The sequence below is a fragment of the Acanthaster planci genome, linkage group LG02, assembly GCF_054643075.1.
Source record: "Acanthaster planci isolate LZ-2023a linkage group LG02, COTS_SCS, whole genome shotgun sequence".
Classification (NCBI taxonomy): domain Eukaryota; kingdom Metazoa; phylum Echinodermata; class Asteroidea; order Valvatida; family Acanthasteridae; genus Acanthaster; species Acanthaster planci.
Genome location: NC_141778.1, coordinates 28,501,176 through 28,525,259, shown reverse-complemented (window position 1 = coordinate 28,525,259; position 24,084 = coordinate 28,501,176). Strand labels below are relative to the sequence as shown.

At 38.2% G+C, this 24,084-nt stretch overlaps 1 protein-coding gene and 1 long non-coding RNA gene across 4 annotated transcripts in view; one reads left to right on the top strand and one right to left on the bottom strand.

The window, feature by feature from the left end:
• LOC110977239 (rho GTPase-activating protein 7-like) overlaps positions 1 to 24,084 on the top strand; it is a 144,356-nt gene that overhangs the window by 21,074 nt on the left and 99,198 nt on the right. For 2 of the 3 annotated variants that reach the window (XM_022231180.2, XM_022231179.2), the window contains exons 2-3: positions 1,791 to 2,166; positions 13,837 to 13,876. In XM_022231180.2, coding sequence (XP_022086872.2) covers positions 1,819 to 2,166; positions 13,837 to 13,876 — 388 coding nt within the window. In that variant the 5' untranslated portion in view covers positions 1,791 to 1,818. Of the gene's footprint in view, positions 1 to 1,790; positions 2,167 to 13,836; positions 13,877 to 18,709; positions 19,504 to 24,084 lie in introns of those variants that run through there. The other variant, XM_022231182.2, reaches the window with a different exon arrangement.
• Positions 1,982 to 24,040, bottom strand: LOC110977242 (uncharacterized). Its single transcript, XR_002597930.2, has 3 exons — positions 23,272 to 24,040; positions 5,294 to 5,395; positions 1,982 to 2,116 (listed from the first exon to the last, which is right to left on the bottom strand). It is a non-coding gene; the product is annotated as an uncharacterized LOC110977242 (long non-coding RNA).

The following is a 24,084-nucleotide window of genomic DNA, read 5'->3' as shown; positions in this document are numbered from 1 at the left end:
CACAAGGGAAACATCCTAAGTTTCCTTTATGTAAAGCAATATAACAAATCTGGATTCATTGCTTAAGGCATTATGTTAGTCTATACACCCTGCCCTTCCATTCTACATGAAATATCACCCCATGAGCCAGCCCCATTTAAGAAATCCAGGATCTGACAGTGCTGCAATAAATTTGTTAAATGTGGCTTTAAAAAGTAACATTTAAAAGATGCATGTAAGCTAGATTACAAATGGTGGAGCATGTGATATCTCAATCAATTTTTGTTGTGTAGATTTTGCAAAAAAGTTAAGCAAAGCGTGCATTTTTAAGGCTGTTATACGTGATACAAGACATGCATTGTTAGCTGTGCAGGTGATGATTCTGCAATCTGCTTAGGATGGATTTACATACATGTACATGTACATATCCTTTGATTCTTCTTGCCCTAGGCTGATGCTGTATTGGCTTTAGCCTGAATAACAACCTCACAACAAGCGAGAAATCCATAAATACCCAAGGGAACATATGTATATGTGTGTTTATTCCACCATCTCTGTAATATTTTAAACGCTTCATGCATACAGGTAGTTACTTTTACGAGATGGCATTTCAAAATTCTGATTGCTTTTTTTCTAATGCAAATATTTTTTTCCATTTTTTAAAAGAGAATCATTATTACTTTGTGAAGTTTAAAAGGACTCTAGTGCATAGAGCTTTAATTGACAGTTTTTGCTATTATTGTCTTGTATATTCTGTATGGCAAGATTGCTGTAGCCTTTACACCACTAATGTTTTGTTTTTTCCTTAACAAATTGGCCAATATCCAATCATAATACATTTTCCACATCTTTTGAATATGATGCTTGTCCTTTCATTCACATATTATTTTCTACAGTGTAAGAGAGCATGTGCAAGTAATTCAGCGACTTTAGTGTTTGGCATTAAACAGCTTTGAATTTAAATCAAGTGATATCTTTAAATTTCAATTTGAGAGCTGCAAGTCAGAGATTCCAATTTTTTTCATAATGCCTGATCATTACTATTGTTAATAGTGTGCTAATTGGCATGCTGGAAAATCTGCAATTGAGAATATAAAATGGCAAAAATCAAGTTTGCTTTATAAAGCATGTCATTTTACCATTTGAAAACATGTTATCTTTTACTCATAAGCTTATGTTTGTTGATGACTTTCCCAATGGTATAGATTGAAAGCATCCCCTTTGCTTACAAAAGCTGTTGGGTGTAGTATCACAATGTGTTTCCTCGTGAAAACGTGTTTCCAGTCATGAGTGCTTGTGCTAAACCTAAACAATGAGCAACTGTTTCAAGAGGACCCAGTTAGTTAGAGTATAAAGCTTTGCATTATACTAGTAATATTTTGTTGTTTTGGAAAAGGCATCTGTAATCTCAATCAAGTTGTGTCTGAAGCTAGAGGAACACAGGAAGGCAAAAATGAATTTGTCAAATTTCAAACAGCATGGGGTTAACAGTTGTTGGGAAGAGGTCAATCCAGTGCTCCATTGGAGCATGAATAGATCCTGATGATTCCCTCATGAAGAGGCTGACGAGCTTTCCACATGGTTGCCTGTAACCTCACCTTGCAAAAGACCAAATTTCCCTGTGAGTGCAATTATAACCAGTCAGTCTAGAGTCAATAGTGCGAGCGTGCTGCAATAGGTGTTTTTGTCCTGTCCAACCTTGCCAGGAAGACAATTTGTTCGAAGTCTCTCTCCCAATATTGATTTTCGAGGGTGTCTGGAATGAGTTCCATTAAGCAGAAATATTTCTGTCTGTTCTCTCCTTCCTCCAGGAGAAACAGACAACAAGCCAGCCTGAAGATGGCTGAGAGCCGGGACTCTGTGAAAGATGAGGGGCAGACTTCACCAAGCTCCCCCTCCCCAAGACCTCTCTTTCGTCGTATGCTGGCCATGGTCACCCCACGCACCAGCCATCACCACCTGGGAGTGTCCATGGATGGAATGAGTGATCTTTCCCCAGACATGAGACCCAGAGCTGCCTCCTCCCCTGCCTCTGCCTGGTCGGGCCATGTGCCCAAAATCCGGGTGACACGCTCTGGAGAGAACTCTCCAACCGAGGGAAGAAGTCCAAGATCATCACCCCTCAGCTCTCCGGACACTGAACGGAGTAAAGGATGGAGTATGGGTGCAAAGCCCAAAAAGTACAAGGTAAGGTAGACTAAATTTTGTAAACTGATATCAAAAATATAATCTTAAATACAGATGTTTGTGCTGGTACAATAAATTGTACTTCAAATGCCTAATACTGAGAGTATCAAGACTCTGACAGCTTTCAATTCCTAAAATAATAAGATTAAATTTACTAATAAATGGGGGTTGAGCATCAGTTTGTCTGTCTGAATAGAGACAAAACAATAGGAGATTTTAAGTTTTCCTCTTTTCCAACTAGAAATTGGGATAATTTCTACTAAATGAAGATTTGGTATACCAAATTCCAGAAATTAGAGGTCCAAAAGTGGGACATTTTTGTGTCCCTCTTACATCCGACCTTTAATATTTGACATGGAAATATCACCGGGATAGATTTCAAACTATTACTATTTGTTCGGCAAGTAATTTGCATTAATTCATCACTCTTGGAAAAATAGAGAATGTCTTCCGAACTCATATGTCAGATATGATAGGGACACCAAAAAAAGTGGACCCCTAATTTCTGGAATTACCCGTATTTGTGTTGCATGTTGTCTGTCCTAACTTCTCACTCTGAGCTTGACCCGCATTTTATGAAGCTAAATAGAGATTTATCAATGTACAAAGGAAACATCAGCTGGGAATCAATCAGCATTAACATAGCCTGTGTTGCATGAAATTTGGCCTTTGGCTATTTATTAGTTTTGCTAAATATATTCATAACTGGAACAAATAAGGGCTTAATTGGTCTGAAAGTTTAAAATATGATGGCACAGCGTGTGGTTTTCTGAAGTAGAAGTTGTACTTGATATGATAACCTCAAAATACTCAGGCAAAAATGTAACCTCTTAAATCATTTAATTTTGTCTGTGCACTGCCACAAAACAGCCATTTTTAGACATGAATCCAAGGGGATTTGACAATAGACAAGACAGGATGTTTGTCTTGGACCGACCCCTTTCTTATCTTTAACCACAAAGCCTTCAGAAAACAATTAAATGGTACTCAGAAAACTCCACAATCTACCAAAGGTTTAGCTCTGAAGAAAAAAGTTGTTAATAAATTGACAAATTTACTAAAACCTCCTGTGCAGATAAGGATTTGAAAATACCATCACTGCTCAACTTAAAGCTTCAGCTGTGAACAAACCCACTTCATGATACACTGTCATGCTGGAACATCTTGTGGTCAGTAGCCACAGTTCCCCTTAAGAATACTCTCTTTTTAGTATCTAACGTGCATCTTCCCGTAGGCCATTTCTTAAGAAGAAAATCTGGCCAGGAAAGCTGTTTGTTAGGTTCAGCATTTAAATTGGCATTCACCTCCCAGGTACAGTGTTCCAGTTCTTTGTTGTTTAGAATCAAGGCTGTCATAGACACTGTACTTTATCTTAATATTGAGAGACTCTGTGTACTATGAGATGAAACCATGTGAGTCGTGCTGTACACCCACGATTATTTTGAACGACTTCTCAGATTTCTGTGATAACAGACAAATTTGGGTCATTCATTCGTGTATAGCCTCTAGCCAGATTGGCAAGTTGTTGTGAATCAATGAAACACATTTGAAATATTTTATACTTAAAACAATAAACCAGCATCAGTGCTTTTCAATTCCACAATGCAAAGTCTGAAAGAATGGCTCTGCAGTAACAACACCAGCATGGATGATGTTATTGAAGTGATACTATAACAAATTATGCAAAATAGACTAAGGAAATGGCAAGCAACTGAACTGAACAACAGAAGTGGGTGCTTGACAATGGAGAGATGTTCCATAACATCCCAGGTATACATTTGAAAAGTAATAAGTGTCAATCCATCCAGGATTTTCATTAAATTCACTACTTCAAAGGAGACTTACTAGGTATTAGTTCATCGTGACTCCAAAAGTCATGCCTTTTGCCTTAAATACCAATGGTGGTAGAAAAGCGCTCATTAGAAACAGGCTATCTTCCCAAAAAGACATTTTTAGAGATTTTTTTCAGCAGTGTTGTTTTGTTCTTTTTGTTATATTTTTGTTCGTGTGTTTGATTTTGTTTGTTTTTTTCACATATTGCAAGTTAATATGACAAAAAAACTTTGATTTACAGGTAAAAGAGAATTATCTGTCTGAGGAATGGCTTTGCATAATTTTGTCTACTCTTCATAGGATTGTAGAACACGCTGAACAAGCCACAGGTTTTACAGAATTTTTCAACAAATGAAAGAAGGATAGAATTCTGAAAATAAAGATCATAGGCAGATCTAGAGTTGGTTTCAAATGAGGTTTGGTTGTTGAAAGATGGTTTAGAAGGTATCTGGTATGGTTTTTCTGTTTATTTTCCCGTTTGTGGGCCCAGAGGTGCCATACTGAAACATTTGCTACTTACTACATGTACAATGTATATTGTCCAAATTTTTGCCATCTCCCTCCACAGAACAGCACTAAACAACAATGCAGTTGGAATTGTTTGTGGACTCTGGCCTAAAAGCATCTGCCCACATATAGGTATTGCAAGTCTTGTAAATTCAAAGGGACTCGTAATGCAAAAAGTATTTTCAGTATCCCCCCAACAAGCTTGGGGTAAGCAAAACCTGTCTTTTTGTATGTCAACTTGTGATTTGGACAACTTATTTTTTTTATAAAGACAAACATTCTCAGCTTGATTATGCTTTTCTTGTCTGATTACTCGACCTAATTGAAAAAGCAAAATGTACATTCCATCTTTATACAGTTTGATCTCTAAGAAGATTTTGATAGAGCTGTAAGCACTAAAACATTGAGTGGCCCTTTTCACTGAAAAACTGCCACAATCTTAATTTTGAGCGCCTGCATTTACTGGGGCATATCTGCAGATCGCTAAAGGAAAATACCATTTTTCAGAGGACACACTGTACTATATGCTCCATCAGTACCGGTACTCCTTTTTATATCTAACTTGTGATTTATTTCAGTCTTGATCGATTCCCTGCATTATTTTGTCCAGTCTGCCTGTCTGACATGTCTTGTGCTTTTCACACGCCCTCTTGACTCCATAGATATGCCCCTCTTCTCTACCTTTGACCCTCAGTTACAAGATCTTACATGAACCCACTAGCCCCGCTTGGGAAACTGAAACCACACCAGACCTTTTAAAAATTACGGCATAACCACTTGCCCAAACCTTATTTACTGCCGCCTGTGATCTTGAATGTTATTCCATGGAGACATTTTAGCTGAATCTGTCTGAGGTTGGTTGGGCGAGTTGTAATAACTAGTCCATCTGCTGTAGGTAAAAATATGGAAGAAAAAATTCTGGAAGAAAGTAAACACATAAAACAAAATTAGAGAAAGTGGTCTCATGTGGATGAATGATTTCAGATGAAAATGAGATTCATGTTGAAGAGGGTGGAAATGGGGGGGTTGGTACATGAGTAAACAAAATAGGCAATTTTGTCAATATGACTTCTTAGTTATTTAAAGGCCTGTGTTCCTAACTTTAGATATATTATTTCCAGGGTTGTATTTGAATCCATCACAAGTCCCTGCAAGTCCCTGGAAGTCCATCACAAGTCATCCAGTCTTAAGCCAATTCAAAAGCTGTTCAAATGAGCTGTGACCCTCATGCCTAAGATTGGCCTAGTCAAAGGACTTGTGACTGGACTTGTGAAAGGATGTGTGATGGACTCAAATACAACACTGATTATATCATGCAGTAATTTTGTTTTTGTTTACCGATGTCAGTGTGGGAATGCTGGCAGACCATTGGAGAAGCAACAATTAATTCTGTCAAACACAGAAAGTTTATTGTACTTTGGTGGTGAATGCATCCATTCCTTTTGCTGGATGCCTTATTTCCACCCAGAATTTACACCTAAATCAAGTTTAGTTCAAGGCCTCTCCCATCCATTTTTGTTCAGGAAGGGGTGAAGTAAAGTATGCTTGACTGGCTGGAAAATTAGGCTTGTGGCCTTCAGCTGATGAAAAGGATGCATCCACCAACTGTCAAAGTGCAACAAACCTTTCAGTTTTGACAGAGTGGTAGCTGTCCAAACACAGTTGCAATCCATACTAAGCTTCCCGTTGCTAAGCCAACATTCTTCTGTTAGTGAGAACTCAGTTTAGGAGTATGGTATTGAAGACCCATGGGGTTATTGTATAGAATGTATTAATGAAGGAATCTTGACAAAAACTGCTGATGGATTTGGGTAACGATTTGCAGAAACAAGTGGGTAATCATATGTGCAGTGGATTAATAATGTATCCAGGAAAAAAAATATGCTCTTTCTTGTAACCTCTCTTTTTAGAAAAACATTTTGTTTAAAGTTACTTTTCATACCCTATTTGGCAGGGGTGCACACCATAGGCCAACATCCTTTTTTAAAATATAACTTTATTAGATAATCATTAATATAAAAAGGTAATCTGTTTCCAAGTTAATAAAGCTATTTTGCCTTTTTCACTGATCCCTTGATTTGACCGATCCAAGTAAATTCACTCTTCTCAATAGAAACTAAATTCCTTAAAGGCGATTATGTTGGATTCACAGTTGGTGAATCTGTGAGGTGTGGGAAGTTTATTTATTACAATTCCTTGGAACCTCTGGGTTCAGTTTCACTTTAGTTTTCAGTTTAATTTACACCATTTTGTTTTAGTGTTTGACTGCTTTTGTACAATGATGTATCTTTTGTGGCCTTCTAAAAAGCCCCATCGCCTCTGTAGGATTCTTACTCCTGAATTGAAGCATCTGTCAGAACTATACATGTACAGGTAGTTTGGACATCTAAACTATACTGAGTAGCGACAGTCCAAACTAGAGTACCTCAGTTGGGCTAGCCTAACTATTGCACAGACTGCAAGTGTGTGCCATAGCATGTGCAAACATCATTCATATTAGAAAACACATGCTTGCAGAAACTGGTTCTAATTTGTATGTATCATGGATGAAATGCCGTTTTGGATGAATTATGTTAACTGTTAGCTGCAAAAACTTGGAGAAAGCCAAGAAATTCCGCGTAGAATTTTGCCCAGTGTAATTGGGTTAGTCACACTGCATGGGCCAACTGATTGCAGCACTGTAGTTTGGACCATTCCAAGTATAATTGGGAATGATACTTGGTAAGGACATGACGAGATCCCGAGCCCAGAGCCACAGCACTCTGGGAAACCCCTTCCACAGTGGAAAAGGTATAGCGCCCTCTGTTGTATTTCAGAAACATAAGCTTTGTGAACTATGCTTCCTGATCTGTGGTGCTTTTTTGACTAAAATGTAAAGATGTAAAACATCCCTCTGCCTGAATGTCTATCCTTGAATTATTATTTTTAGTTAAAATTTTTTAAAACAAAGATAGGCTTTAAATACTGTTATAATTCCTCACCTTGAATGTTTAGAATTAAAAATTTAGTTGAATTTAACTGATTGCAAGTAAAACATAAGGTTGCTAGTTGAATCAATTATTTCATCAATTCATCAGTTAATTGAGCCATCAAACTTGATCCATAAATCAGTTACCAATTGATGTTTTTATTTTAGATTTTGTTTGTATTTACAGGTTAGAGACACTCTGTGAGAGTTTTTTTTTCCAGAGTCAAATTAAAACCTCATTTTATTGAAAAAAATTGAAACTGGCAAGTGTTTGGGCCAAGAGGTCAGCCTGCATGGCACGACCATTGTTAGTTTACTAGTGAAAGCAAAGCTCTGACGTGCATAGTTGTCTGCACTGTGAGATCATTTAAATGGTGTACGTTATTTGTGTAAACTGAGATCTCTGGACAGGAGGCTGCTTATGCCCCTACTATCCGATGCCACCCAAATGTACCCCCTCCCCCCAAAAAAGAAAATCAACATATCTAAAACATGCGATTTTTTTTAAAACCAAAATCTCATTTTGAGTGTGGAAACAATTAAAGAGTTAACTTTTGATCACTTCATTTATTTACCACAGTGATACCCTATGGGTAGGCTGCTTGTTGATTTATCATTGCTTATTGCTTGAAGGATTTAGTGGTTTTCCAAAGTATAATATATTGACAGATATAGCTTTGGTTTGAATTTCATGACAACAAACAGTGTTTCTGAGTGATAGTGCTGGTCTTTTAAGTGAAAATGGGGTCAAGGGGTCAACTGGGTGTCATGACCCCAATCTGACTTTCTAAATTTAGACAGCTCATCACTTTAAAACCACAGCATGGCATCTCTCCGGAGTGATACCACCATCCCAACAACTGAAATCTTGAAAGTGCAGAGAACAGATTTATGGCCTTTGAAAATTCCAAAAGCCTGACCCACAGAGACCCCCTTGAAAGCCATCAGTGGCTGCAAGTTGTAAGGTATATTTGTTGAACAAGGAAAAGATTTGTTTGTTTCCTGGCTGGGGATATTTTATGATGTTGAAGCTAGCAAATGTGCCTGCTTTTCTGAAATCAGTGAAGACTGTGGTCCTTTTTTCCCCACTTTGGATGTTAACAAGAAACATTGTTTCAAACCGTGGTGATGCAGACCAGTAAATTAACTGCTGTAACTCATTGTTTAGATCCAATCACTTAAAAAATCTGACAAATTCTCAGTGCTCTCCAGCATCAATCAAAGCTTGATTTTACTTTCCAATCAATAAAACAATGTCCTTGGAGTAACAGAATATACTTAACCTTCAGGGGAAATGCCATTGGCAGATGTGTGTACAAGAGAGTGATGCCTATAGACATATTTGATAATGGACTGTGAAAGAGATATCCGTGAAATACCTTCACCATTTGCTCCAGGACAAAAGTCCTTGGATTTCTAGGAACCTGTGGATATAGTTTGTCCATCAGTACTGGCTAAAGCCTCACTAATGGCCCTTTTATCTTTTGGGAGACCAGCTAATTACTATATAAACATGTGAATGATTGATTTGACATTGAATGACAGCCTTTGAGTCAAATTGCTAGTGTGGGAGTGCTGAAAACATATTTTCTCGAGTAACCTAGACTAAATTTTTGCTTGTGGGGCGTATACTTTGTGTGATGAAACACTGGCTAAATTGCAGCCTTCACCCTAGTATCATGTCACCCCTGTAGCAAACAAGAAGTGCTGTTTGAAAAATGAAAGCCCCTTCACAAATACCCAGTGTTATTCAGGGAGATCCTGCTACTTCCTTCCTTTTCTCTTTCTCTCTGGTTTCACAAAATATTACTGAATATAATTAAATTAATGTGAAAAGCTCCCTACAAACAGGGAGGGGGTAAATGAACTTTTCCCAGACACTTTTTAACGTTATAATTAGGAAGTTGGAAATATTGTACTTCCTCTTCTTTTACAGCATATTAAAATCTTCAAAGTTAAGCTCACCTGTCAGAAAGATCATAAACATTACACGTAGAAATACTTAAGTCCCCCCCCAAATATCGCCTCCCTGAGAATTTGCTCGCAGAAATGCCTATTTTGTTCTGTTTAATTCTATTAATATATTCACTTTTATGTCAGTAGCCACCTTAATATGGGGAAGCATTCAAGCTCCTAAAAAATCTTCCCTCATTTTGGCATTCCAATACATATCAATGGAGTTACTTTGGCATGTTTCAGTGACTTATAGAGTAGGAATGTGCCATGCCATGTCTGCTATATTGTCTGTCTTTTGGCCACACTGAAACTGTCATCTAGCCTATGAGAGATTGACAACTTTGTTGGTCAGCTATTTGGCCAAACACTGAGTTGAGGACAGACCTCAATGAAAACTTGCTCATTCCTGACAGCAATACCCATAGGGCAATCCAGCCCCAGTCTGTCATCGGATGAAAAGGGCTTCAGCCAAATTTGTTTGTCCAGTCTGGGTTTTATCCCCCAAGAAGTTGTTAGCATAAACATGATAATCCAAACAGAACCTTTTACAGTCACTTTTTTGGTCCAAATATGGGTTTGCATTTCCATCTGGGTTGGGGCTAGTGTGCTTTTGTACCATTCCAGCTTTTCTGGTATTCATTTTTCCACACTTTTCAAAGTTGTTTATCTCTGGATGTAGGAGAAAGGAAAGAACAAAGGATGAACACACATTCCTTGGATGGTTTGATAACTTGGCCTCACAGGTTGAGAAATGTAACTGTAATGACCACACAATTTGATCTGATAGGGATTGCAATGCATTGATTTTGTTTTGTCAAGTTCCATTCTGAATCTATTGTTGTGTCAATTACTCTTCTCTCTGCCTTCCCTCATCACCATGAAGCCATAGATGTTATGAGCTGTTTTGGTCTTGTACAGCGCCCTCTGTTGTCCATCACTTTCAGCAAATAAATATCTTTGTGATGATAAATGAAGGGGGGTGTCTATGCACCACAGATTCAAGAGCAAACCTTGTGGGGAGGGTAAGAAGGACATTTAAGTGGTGTTTCTGCAGTAAGATTACATTTTGGGATGTATCCAATGGGGGGAGGGTCCTCAGTGAGCTGAATTTGAGTCTGCATTTAGAAATAAGTTAACCAAAGCCAAAGTACACAATCAAGAGAAATCATTTTCATTCCCATTATGCAGCCTTCTAATTCCTGTCTGTTATATTTCAAGGAACTATTTTGATTTCTTTCTTACACCTCAACATCACAAAATAGAGTAGTGAAGCCACGAGAGCAAACATATTTTTGTACTTACTAAAAAAATGGAACTGATAACACTTTTTTCAGCAACACTTCACTTTATTTTATGAAATGCTGTATCTGTCCTCTGGGATATCAGCTTATTACAACTTCATGATTGGTCATTCAAAACACTGTCAGAAGGGGTTACCAACTTGCAGATTTTTTTTTTTTTATAAAAACTCAACTGAAAGAAAATTTTTCAATCAAGATTCCTGTTCATAAAAAGTGGTGTTGGGTTCCAGGAAGGTGCCAGACATTGTTTGATAACGAAGGGAAATTTCCAATTAGCACTGGATGGGGTTGACCCATTTTGAAGTGTGTCTGAGTCATGAGTCATGTCTTGGGATTACTGAGACAAGACACACCTGTGCTGTAGTAATAGAGAAGTACATAAAGTACATGTAGTACAAACACAACATGTACCAGTTATGGTATGCAGTATCGAGTCCACAGTAGGCCTCAGTAAGAAATGCTTACTGTCAAACTTGCATGCATTGGTGTTTTGGGGATACCATTTCAGGTGAAGAATAGTTCATATTAGTTCCTTTCCCTATATACTTTTTTCTTTTCTTTTTTTTCAGGTTTGGCTTTATTTATTGTTACCACTGAAAAATTAGGTGAAGACAAGCAAAAATGGCAACTCATCTATCAGATAATAAAAAAATGCATGTGCCTCTGAACCAGGACTTATGAAATCAGACTCAGTTAAAATGTCAAGCAGCCAAGCATGTTATCTTCAAACATGTCTTCAAATTGCATATACACCCAGAAAGACCAACCAGGCAAGTCAATCTCTTTGCAATGTATTTTTTTTTTTTTTTTGCTGAACAAGAAATTTGTGGGCATTATCAGCACTGTAACAGCAATATTAGAAACAATAAAGGTGCAATATTTATGCCAGTACTCATGACTGAACGTAGAGGACACAGAAGCAGCTTTTAAAATGTACAGGTCTGCGACAGCACAGATACACCAAGAAATGACACTTATTCACTTTTGTCATGTAGGAATGGGCATCTCCAACAGAATGTTTGTGTTGTTGCCTCACAGCATTGAACAATTAATTTGTTTCATCGTGGTAATAAGTGCCAACTTAAACAGTCAACCCACTTTGAAGGTAAATAATGAACCCTAGTTAAAAAACAATTGTGCTGTGTTGCCAGACACCTGTTCTCCTGCACCTGTCACAAGGAACAGTAAGCAGTGAAGTTCTTTTGGCCAATACAATTACAGTATCAGGCACATAGAAATAACCAAAAGCAAGTGAAGAGCCATTCTTATGTGAATAACTAATAACATCTACAGAACAAATTCACATGTCTCTTGAGTAATGACTGGACAGCATATCAGACATAGATGTGTGCAGAACATAGCCACACCATTTGCAAGATCAAATTCAGTGGTTCGTCTTTGACCTAAACCTGGCAAGAGTAGATGTTAAATGTTCAATTCCCCACTGTGAAAAATGATATACATGTATGTATTTATCATTATCCATGCTTATAATTTCAGAGTAGAAGCATAGGACTCGTTTTCATAAACAGCAATAACAAAGGCAGCAGAAAAGTTAATATGCATTCAATTTGCATTGCAGTGCAGCAAGCGCATGTGTACAGCAAAGTGGTTTTTGTCACGTATTTTGAGTTGTCGGCATTTTTGACGAACAGATGTAATAAAGACACTATACTTTGGCTGTTTGCAAAATTGGAATTGTTACTACTGTGTCCGGGTGTTGTGGAAACAGATAATTGTCTGTTACTGTGAAGGTCACTTGTATGCGATATTGCTGGGAACCAGGAAAACTGTAAAAGGATTTTTTGTAAACTAATTTTTGTTCGAACAGATGCTGAATGGAAGCGCTCAGCTGTAATTTTCACTTCTGTTTGGTATCAGGAGGTTTTTGCTCATTAGAAGTCAAACAGCTTTTCAGACAGGTTTGCAGACCATGACCAGAAGCCAGACAGCAGTTGATTCATCCTACCGCTTGTTCTTCCATTTTTTTTTGTTAATTTGATGTCAAGGTCTAACTTGTTTATCATACGATGTCTGCAAACATTTCACTCATACTTTTAGTTCACCTGAGGCTGTAATAGACAGTTCATTTTAGCCCCAAGTTTTTGTTCAACGGCAGCTCTTTGAAAAATTGCAAAAGTTGCTAAACTAGATTTCCTGAAGCATGTATTCTTGTGTGGGCGCATGCATTTTTGTCACTAAGTATTGAATGCATATTCCCCTGAGAAAGTTTCAACCTGAATAAACCAGTCTTTCATCACTACCTGCTTCCTCACGCACCCTTTTTTCTAATTTTCTCGGAATGTAATTTTTCATTATGTATGAAAGTCAAACTCAGAATGACTTGGTTGTTGCTCCATTATAAGAAAGAATCAGGGGAAATTGGAAGAATCTGCCTACAATCTTAGATAAATTGGTCATTTTGTGAAAAAAGGGCCTTCCTCCCCTAAAAGGTAGACCAAACGTTCATTACCTTTTCATGTGGCCTCACATTGTTATATTCAAAATTTCTTCCTTTTAAAAAGATTTTTATAAAACGGCTTTTTATGACATCAAGGCAAGAGTAAAATTCATAATCCTACATTGTGGGTATTATGCAATTGACAATTTTGTGTAGAACAAAAAAAAGCTGCTGTTAGAATGTTAATAGATTTTTCCTGCCAAGTAAATTACGGCTGTTGGTTTGTACCAGTTTTCATAAACATCCTGCATGTGCCTTAGCCAGTCATTTATATTCTTTCCAATGTTGACAAAGTGTCTTGTATTTAATTTGAATTCACAGGTGAAATATACGTTTCATTTTTTGTTTTGTTTTTGATGTAATTTTTTGCTGTTTTGAAACCATTTTGCAAAGCAGTATCCTCTATCTGCATGGTAGGTGTAAGCAACTGGACCCTGACAACCTTTTCTGCTCTTTTGTGTGCAAAAATGTCATGAACTTCATTTTCTAGAACCATTAGAGACTATTAACAGCAGTTACTTATTCTAAAGCAGTTTGAAGCAGTTACTTAAAATCGACCATACATCCGTCACATCCTTAATATTAGGTCTTGCAGAGAAGATTTCTCTGGTTAATGTTTACACTTTTCCATCTGTTTTCCTTAGTATCTTCAGTGCCGCCTGAAGAGTTCCAGAGAGAAGGCAGGTGGGTAAAATTCATTGACTTTTCCCTGTATTGAAATAAATGTTTGCATTGCATTTCGCATGTGGAAGATTCTGAGGCAATCCTAACATTTGATCGAAGCTGGACACAGAGGCCACAACAGGTTTTTGTTTTATCCCATTTTTTTGGTTCCTTATGAGTTATGCTGTTTCCCAGGTTAGTGGCTGGATAGGATGACATACTATCACTGAGCTTGATGTATTAGATGGTTCTGAAATAAAAGAAAAATTAGATCGCACGTAGCTTGATTATTTTCGTTTTTCTCCTGCCCCAAATAATCCTGGTGAAATGAATGACACATTCAAGGCACTGGCTAAGCTTTACAGAAATCCCCACTAGCTCGATGTAGAGTTTAATCAGTTTTGAGTTGCCTTGAACTTGCTTTCATTCCTGTCTATCCCATGGCAGCAGCTGAGAAATAAAAATGGTCACTTTCTGGAGAATATACCTCATGCTTATCTGAGCAGTCACCATCGTCAAAACTCTAATACTTCCAATGTTTATTTCTTCTTATGTATTGCATGTTTGAAACTGGACACAAATCATTCGGTTACAGTGTGGGGGAGGAGGTGAAAGGTCTTCTGTATTACAGTGTATTATGATACACCAAAAAATGCATTGCCTGAACGCAGACTACTGCAGCGCAGACCATCTGGTGGGTTGTACTATTGGATGCCGACCTGGTATTTCAGCTGGCAAAGCTGAACAATTAATCATGTGAGAATGAGTCTTGTCTGTCATAAAAGCACAAATTGCTATCAGGATGTAGAAAGGTTGGAGCCAGGCTGGCTGTGTGAGTTGATCGGTCTCTGAAGACTTACAGAGGAAAAAAGCTGCTGGAGAAAGTATTTCTTATTGGGCCATTTGATGAGAAAGATTGATTCAAATATGGACATTTGTTTTCGTCTTAACAACGGCGGTATGACAATGTTCAAGCAGCAGAGTTAATGTTGGCAGCTGTTTCAATAGTAATTGAATTCTGAGTCTCAGAAAGTGTGGAATACGTTTGTTCATGGAATATACTGCAGTGTAACATAACAGACTGGCTGATGGACATGAACCCGTATCCCTCAGGCATTTTGCAGTCGTTCTATTAGATATGTAATTTCCAAACAGCATCATTTCTCGTTTTTGACCGTAGCTAGATTGGGTTGTGTGTATGAATTTGAAAAATGTTATTTTCTCATTTCTTGCAGTGTTCGCAATTAAACACCATTAAGTTTTATATCACTAAATTATCTTTCCATCAAATAATATGACTATATAATGTTTAACAATGTGCTTAAATATTTGTGTCCTGCTTTGAAAGACAAAGTAGCAACCTTCATTTGACATAAACAGCACCATAAGTTATTTTGAGTGTAAATGTCCAGTGAATGCTGGAAATCTTGTTGAATGTTCCAACTTTTTTTTTTTAACTGAGGAAACTGAAAGTTACATGGGCAAGTTTTTATGCTAAAAATGCATTTTTATATTGACTTTTCATGGACGTGGTTCCCAATCTCTCATGGTGATTTAAACTTGTATCAACTGTAAGCTGCATCATTTAAATGCACCGAAAACAAAAATTTTCATTTTTAATTCTGTCCAATTTTTATAGGTACAGATGAGATTTTGCAATCTTGCAAATAAGGGTTCACAGAAAGCAAAGTTGTAAACATTGTTGGATGCAAATCAAGAGAAACCATTCTTCAGAAGATTGAAATTTAATGCTCCTTTTGTGCACAAATTAATCGAGACCCCACATCCCTTTGTGGGGGAAGCTTTTGAGTATAAATGTATCGTGCACTTAACAACTCACACTTTTCCACCCAAACCAACTAAAACATGTTCCACTCTGTATCAATAAGTCAGAAAGTGAAGAAGAACTTGGACCCAGAACTTGCATGTTTTTTAACCAAAGTCCGATTTATATCATTTTAAAAGGATTTTGCAATCAGAAAGTGCAGGTAACTTCTTTTTGACAGTTTCACACTAGAATTGATTTGTTTTCCCTTTGTGCTGTGGACCGTCTGGTGTAAAGTACATGTACATTCAGAGCCACCAGACCTTGCAGCGTTTGCCTCTTTTCAAATTGACTTTCAAGGTCTCTTTCTCAACATATATGCACTTAGTCATTAACTTTTTGCCTGCAAATGTTTATTAGATGTTAGTGTGGCAGGGCTTTTCCAAGAAACTGAGGAAGTAAAATCACAAGACCTCTTTTGCTGGCGTGACAGTTTCTAAGTGGATGTTGAAGTACCGGGACCATAAAGCCAAGGCAGAACAAATTATGGTGGGGAAGAACTGTCAAATACTTCCAGGGGAGTGTAGAGTTGAAAGCCCAGCTGATGTGACAGGCAAGATTCTGGCACCCTGACTGTCCGGGTCTTTCTGTGAAGTCCCTCACATTTTACATGTATTGGAAACAAAAATACCAGTTGTATTCCTAGTGCATTATGTCTTGCCAGTTAAAAGTTTGTTCCCCTTCGAGTGCCGATCTTTGATTGGCTAAAATTCCCCCTCTGCAAGTTTTCATTTAAATTCGGCAACACACTGCGGTGAAAGCTTTTGAACTTCAAATAGTCTCCACAAGCTGTACAAATATTCAACTATTTTGCTGACTAAGTTTTTGCAATTAAACCATGCCCAAACAACAAGAGTACAAGCATTGTACCAAACAGTGTACATGTACAGTACATGTATTGTCATTGGAGAGAGTCAGCATATGGGTGTGGTGTGACAAAATTATATTGTTAGCCATACACGTAGCCTCCTGAAGAGAATTCTTATTTGCAATTCATGTATGTAGTCATCATGCTGTACGTACAGCAGATGTTTCTCAAAACATTCGTTAACACTATTTTCAAAGCATGCTGTGACTCCTGAGCAATGTGAATGAGTTTGCCTTCTGCTTGTAATATTTGCTGAATTATGTACAGACTTAAAGGGTGTTATGTTCACAGGATTGAAACATATATTCAGAATCTTTCAGTCCTCAGAAACTGACAAGAAAGTTTGTTCTATAAAAATAGGATAATTATTGTGAAATATAATACAGCTTAAGACTTCCATTTTTATTTTCCAGCGGAATAGTGTTTGTTACAGTTATGTTGTCTTCACTGCTATCAGAGTTCAAGATGGAACACGACAGATAGGCACAAAGTCATTGATTTCTTTAAAGCAATTCTTCACCGGTATAATGTCTGAAGACTACTTGTGGTCACCGATATTGAATATGTAACAATTTATCAATATTATCCAAGGGAAAGCCTCCAATTTCCTCCAATTTCTGAAACACCGACTGCTTTTTCGATCCACAGTTATTGGTTGCAAATATCCAGTTGTAAGTCCAATTAACTGGGAGTTATATCTATTTAGTTTCGTGCTTTGCGTAGTAATGTCAGTTTAGCAAATTATGACCAATTTTCCTGCAACACCGCGCCTTCAGTTCTTGCCTTTCTTGGAATTTTTTCTTCACCGTCGTTGACCTAACCAAATCAAGCCACTGAATGTTGTCACGTCCACAGACCGTTTTATTCGCCGATCCAGTCTTGAAATACTGCGACAGGTGCAGATTGTTAGACGCGAAAGAATTTTTCAAAGATGCGCGCGCGTGACTCTGGGAGAATTACAGGAAGATGGCACCAAGTGTCAGATTCGGTCTTGGGGTCAGCATCTCACTGATCAGCATCTTAAACGTATAGAAGATACCGCTCAGCTAATTCAACGAAAACACAGGCGATCATATGAGTTGTGACAGCTAAAATATACGCACTGGAAAACGAAAACCCTTTCAGGGCTCTTAGAAAATACCAGGATGAATCTCTTTTCATAGACCCCAATCGTTCGTGAACAAATTTGTGATCGTGGGTGGACTGCACAAACTAGTGTGCTCCTCCAGCCTAGCTTGAGCAACGGACATTGAAAATGACTGGCCAAACCCTTGACCAAACAGTGTTGTATCATGTGTTTTTATTCCTCCATGGTTGTATGCTGCAGCTTAGATGGTGTTACGGGACAACCGCAACCGTAAGACTCCCCCACTCCCCAGATGCAGAATGACGTTTGTTACTTGCGTAAAAACGTGCGACACAGGACCCTATTAAGAGGGTTCAGGTTGGCGCAGCGGTACTTTCCTTCCATCTCTGCGAACTGGGTCCGAGTCCCGCCCAATCTACCATGTAGATTGTGTTCTCTCAGTCTCCACCTGATTCTCTCTCTCTCTGTGTGTTTTTTCCCCAGTATAGTTGTCTAGGGTGCCCCTAAATCTGAATACCCCTTCACTGCCGTCGTTCCTAGGGAGAACAGTTTGGTCAGGGCTTTACAACCGATAGGGTTTTACAATAGTTATGTGAGGAGTAAATCTCCATCGGGCGCAATTTTTCCCGATCCCAGAGCTCTGAATTCTCCCCCATCTTCGGCCAATGTTCAGTTTGTTTCCAAAGTCGGAAAAACAGTCAGTATCTTTCTGCAATTCACATTATAGACATGGTAGATGGTGAAGCCATACCATGGGAATCCGTGACCATTAACTATTTAATAAGCAGGATATTACTCAAGATTTTGTGCGTATCCCAAGCAATAGACTCTCGAATGTGTCAGAAAAACGTCGATCATGGAAGACGGATAAGAATGTCTTCGCTTTCAATTATCGCAGCTATAAAATGCCGCGATATGTGATCACTTGTTCATAACTTTGCCTAGTGGCCGGTCGGTTGTTCAGGAATACTTTTTGAACACGTCACCTTTTGAACCTATTTCACCGTTCTGTTACCTGTGTTATATCAACAACACAGTTCGTTTTAAACAAACATGTACGTGTACATCACGCATACATTGTACAGTATATAAACTTCGGAACTTGAGAAAATGTTGGTAAAAATGTGTTGGTGAGTTTTGTGGAGCCCTTTTTCGTATGTAGGCCGTTTTCGCGGTCACCAGACCTCCTCCATGATCAGCGTCCCAAGGAATGAGAACTCCCGTCTTATCTGCCTGTGTTACAATCAAAATGAAACTTCGGCTGAATTAACTCCTAGCCAATAATCGCCCATTTCGTTATGGGATTTGGCTTAGAACGATGGACCAATCAGGTGAGGCGTTTGATTGTTTGTGTGCATGGCAGTGCTCAGTTAATATACTGTGCAAACCACACTCTACTACACCTGTACATGTACATGTACATTGTCACATGTACCCGTACGTCATTACGGCCCTACGTGTACACGTACAGGCTTAAAGCTTACACGTTCAGTCTTGTGGGCCTAGCCTGGAACGCCCGGTTGTGGTAAAATCCCCAGCAAATAAATAAACGGAGCCACCTTCTCGGCAAGGATTGCCCAGGTCCGTCGTTCAGGCAGGAGTTTTAAAACATTGTAATTTGTAGTTTCAAAAACATGTATGAATTTGTAGTTCGTCCTGCCGAATTCAGTTTCACTGTCAATAAATAGCTGGGGGACCAGCTTGACTCCAGCGTGATTTTCCACTTTTAACTGGACCGGCCAAATCTGGCGGAACCATCATGTCAAAGATTCTGTCTCGTTCGCTGAGCTTGAGAGACGCTGGCGGGCGATTCAAGCCGAACACATGGGACAAATTGGTCAATAGGAACCGCAACAAGAGGCTGTTAGGTAAGTGTGTTGTCAGTGGCGTTGTGATTATCCGTGTACAAGTTAACGACTTTCAAATCGAAGACTCAGTTCCAGCATTTCCAAATAGTAACAGGCCTTCAGGTAGGTTTATTTGTGTTTGTACGGTTTCTCATCTATGCTGGTAAACGATTCCATAGGAAGCAAGATATGAGACTCAGAGATCCCCCCCTCCCTGCTAGTGCTCTGTGTTGGTCATTGCATGGTCATTGTTTCACTGGTATCTCAGGAATTCTTTTCAAGCAAAGTAGGGGGGATGTGTTGGGTGACAAAGTCCAGAGGGATTGGACATATGGGGGATACCCCTCCATCTCGTTTCTTGCTGGGAAAAGATGATTCTGTGTATGATCATGCTATTCATCATGTTCATAATTATTATGTTAATAGTGACTTATAGTGATTGGTTAACGATGTTGAGTATGATGAACAGGATGAAGTGCTGTTGTGGTTGTCTGTCACCTGATAATTGAATATAATTATTTCATTCCTGCATTGGTGAAGGGTAATTTTTAGGGGGACTATTTCATTTCTCCTTCTCCCCAAAGCATGTAAATAGCTCCAAAACTTAGATTATTTTCTACAAAAAAATTCCGGGCCAAAATTGCAGAATTTCCTGCTACTCATCTGTCCCACCACTAAGCTGTCTACAAGGACACTTCACTGCCCACACATACATGTGTACAGTGCCTGTGTTGCTGTGTGTGTTGTGTGTTCTTGTTCATCCCACTATGCCTCTGTGTATCTAGTACCCTGGAGCTAACTTGGACTTTTCTTTTGACATCTTTGGAGGACTCCTACCCCCTCCAAAAACAAAAAAACCACCCCCCCCAAAAAAAAAAACACCGGTGGCTCTGGATCTACCCTTGCAAGTTGCATTCCTGCTGTAGAAATGCCTAAATTTGACTTCTCATCCTTCGGGAAGAGTTTCATATACCAAGGCCAATAATTATTTATTCCCTTCAGTGACCTTTTAGCCTTCAGAAAGCAAAAACATGTCCAGAAAAATTCAATTTAGGAGGAAAAAACCAAGTTGTTTACTTATAAAACAGAATTTTTCAGACCAGTCTCATAGGGTTTGTGCACGGAGTGTCAAGTGGCGTCTGTGTGTGGAACTCTTTCCCCCTGATGATTCATGTATGCATTGATGCTGATCCAGGGTTTCCCAATGATCATTTGAAGTTGCTTTGGCTAGGTAAAATTTCCCATGAGACAGGAACTTTCCATATAGGCCCCTAAAAATTGTTGAATTCCAGTGCTTCACATCCAAAATGAACCGAAGGGCCAAAGTATGATAAATGATTCTAATAAACTTATAAGAGGACAAAACAAACATGGAAACTGCTAACTATAAAATACCAAGCAGGTTTTTTATGGTATGTTGTGTTGTATGGTCTGCCAAGTAACAACACAGCAAAAATTACAGTAAACTAATGTACGAGGTATCGCTAGTTGTGAGCCATGATGTGTTGATGTGTTGATGAATGATGCTATGGGTCTCACACAGTATATGTAACAGTTGTGGACCAAATCAAAATCATTTGCTGTATTATTTTACCATGGATTTGGGTAGAAATTTGTCTAGAAAATACACATTATTTAAGAAAATGTTTCTTTTAAAAAATGCAAATCTAAATGTTAAATTCAACTGATCTTAAATCTAATTACATTTATCAAAATTGCAGTATGCATTATTGAAGTGTGTTACTTGTATTATCCTGTGGCTGGGGAAAATTCATCAATACCACCGTTGTACTGAAATGTTTCAGTGCAAGTCCCGGACACTGGACAGTATTGTCATTCATCATTGCTCTGCAATAGTTCAGCGCGTAGTATTTGTGACAGGTGATTTTACATGTAGATCCAATCCCTGAAAGATTATGTGTGTGTTTCTGTTTCAACATGTAATTTGCTAGTCTTTGACTAGCATCTAGTAAAATAAGGAGAATGTCTGAAAATAAAACTGTCTTTGCAGTGCCAAGAGAAAAGTGCACAGAAAACATGCTACAGTTGTTTTAAAAATACCTGGTTTGGACATTGACCAAAAACGTTTAATCTTATATCAACCATGTAATGTAGGTGTGGTATATTTGCACATCCATTTATTCCACTTACCACTTGAATCAGGATTTGTATCACAGAACCAGACGATGGACAAGGCACACCTGCTAAACCTTTACAAGGTTACTACTGGTATATTGAAACTAGGTCAAGTGAATTTTTTACCACAGGTCTCCTAAAATCACATTTCAAAATCAGACTTTGGACAATATGACCAGTACAAATACCAAACAATATGATGTGCCACAGCACCCATCTTTTTGATCAGTGATGGACCTGAAATAGGTTACTTGAATCAACAAGTTTGGAGGTGATTCGTAAAAATGTTTTCTTTTAAAAGAAAACAGTTTTTACGGGTACAGTACATGTACATGTAGTTTGTAGTGCGTCGTTATTCTGTTGGTTTTTTGGTTTATTTGGTTTTTTTTGTTTCAAGTAGAGCGTATTCACATCAGTTGGAATCATGCATTGCAAATATAAGTTGAAATTTAAAAGCTAATGTCTGGTTCTTTTGTGAAGGTTGAAGTACCGGTGGCTGTGATATGACTGATGCCCATATAACCACTGGTACAGATTTGCCGTAGATGATTATATATTTTTTTTTAATTGTTGGTACATGTACCATGGATAAATTTCCATAAAAGAAATTGAAATACATGTGTAAGTGTAACAGCTGACATTATGACATCGGAAACCATAAAACATACTAGGCTTGTATTTTGTACAACATACCGGTACAAGGTGAAGTGCTTAAGGGTTTTGTTTGGACAAGAATACGAGTTTGATCTGTACATTTTGAACATGTTGTTTCTGGTTTTATTTTCCTTTGTTTGTTTTACATGTGTTAGTGTTTAGTAATGCCCTTCTGTAATACCTTTGGGGTCAACTCTTGCATCAAAACATCACAAAAAGGCAATACCGCCTAAGTCATATTGTACTACTGCCGAAAACTAATATGATTTCCTTTGTCATTGCCAGATACTCTGCAGTGCCCAATTTGCCATATGAGAGCTTTCTTTGCAGCTGAACAAGACCGTATCTCCTGTCTGATATGGCCCGCAGCATGCCAATCCTGCTATTTTTTTGTTTGTTGCAAGTGGTTGTGATTAACTTGAGCACTTGAAAAGTCATTTGTGGCATGCCTTGTGGATTGGTGGATTGGCAGTGGTGTACATGTACATGTATCTGATTTCGTGTTTGCCTGCCACCAGTGGGAACTAATGCTATACCCTTTAGTAAGTGGTTCATTCAATGTTTAGAAACTTTAAAATTGTACTCATATGACAATGAGCATAAAAACACATACTTAACCTATTGCTCCGACAATAAACAAGAACAAATAGAAGCTAAAGCCAGTTATACTTAGGGGACAAAGTTGGGGTAAAGTTTCCAGGAGTGGGGTCAGGAGCTAAGCTTATTGCTGTGGAGTCGGGGACATTTTTGCCCATGAAGACATTATTTTGTCAAACCATCAAGAAATAATCATGTTTCTCAATCCCAGTTTTTACCCTAAATTAAAACATGATTTGGGACCCTGTTCCTGTAGGGTATTTGCTGCTATGTAAAGTGACAAGTGATAATGATATTCCAAAAAGGCTGACCTCCCCATTGCATGACCTTGCTTGCACAGGTCTTTGAATTGAAGTGACTGAATTATAATACATGCCTTGTAACTTAAGATTGTGGACTCACCTGCATGTTGTATGCAGGGATTCCTTGTCAGCAGTTCACTGTCCATTTTAATAGCTCCATGGTGATGATGATGCCGACACTGCAGTGATCAGGAGGATTTTTTTCAAGTCTTTATTTAAAATGGACAGAGGCATCAGTGTTGTACACGTAGAGGTATATTGCACCCTTGTACAAGTATGTTAGATGTAATATAATAAGGGGAATAAGTTTGTACTTGGCTGGTCTTATTAGTATATGAGCATTCCAGACCAGCAAAGTACATGTATAAACAATGCTTCTTCCCATTCATAAATTTATACCTTTTAAGTCAGAAACTTAAAATAAGTTAGCAAATAAGGTTCAGTGATTTTGTTCAATTGTAATTCACTTTTATCAAACACCCTTTAGCTGTATTATGGTATGTAGTGGTAGCTCTCATGAGTAGTCATAAATAATGTCCTGATAGTTACTTGCAGATGTAGATTAGCAGGCATGTGGCACATACTGCATGAGGTGGTGTAGAACTCTCAAAATAGGGACTCAGTGGTGTTACACAGACAAAGATTGTGAACACTCAACCAGTACCAAAAAGGGACTAGATTTCACAGAAGTCTCACTTTTATTTCACAGTTGGATTGTTTGGATCAGCCAGTCAGTGCTTCATCTCGTAGCGTTTAAGACTTGCCATGTGACAAGCTTTTGACCCATGGTAATAGCTAAACTGTCTTATAATGAATTATGGTTAATTGTCTCATATTGGTGAATGCCAGAAAGAACATACATGTGATACCTGTATTGATGATGATGGAAATTCAATTGAAAATTGACTTTGGC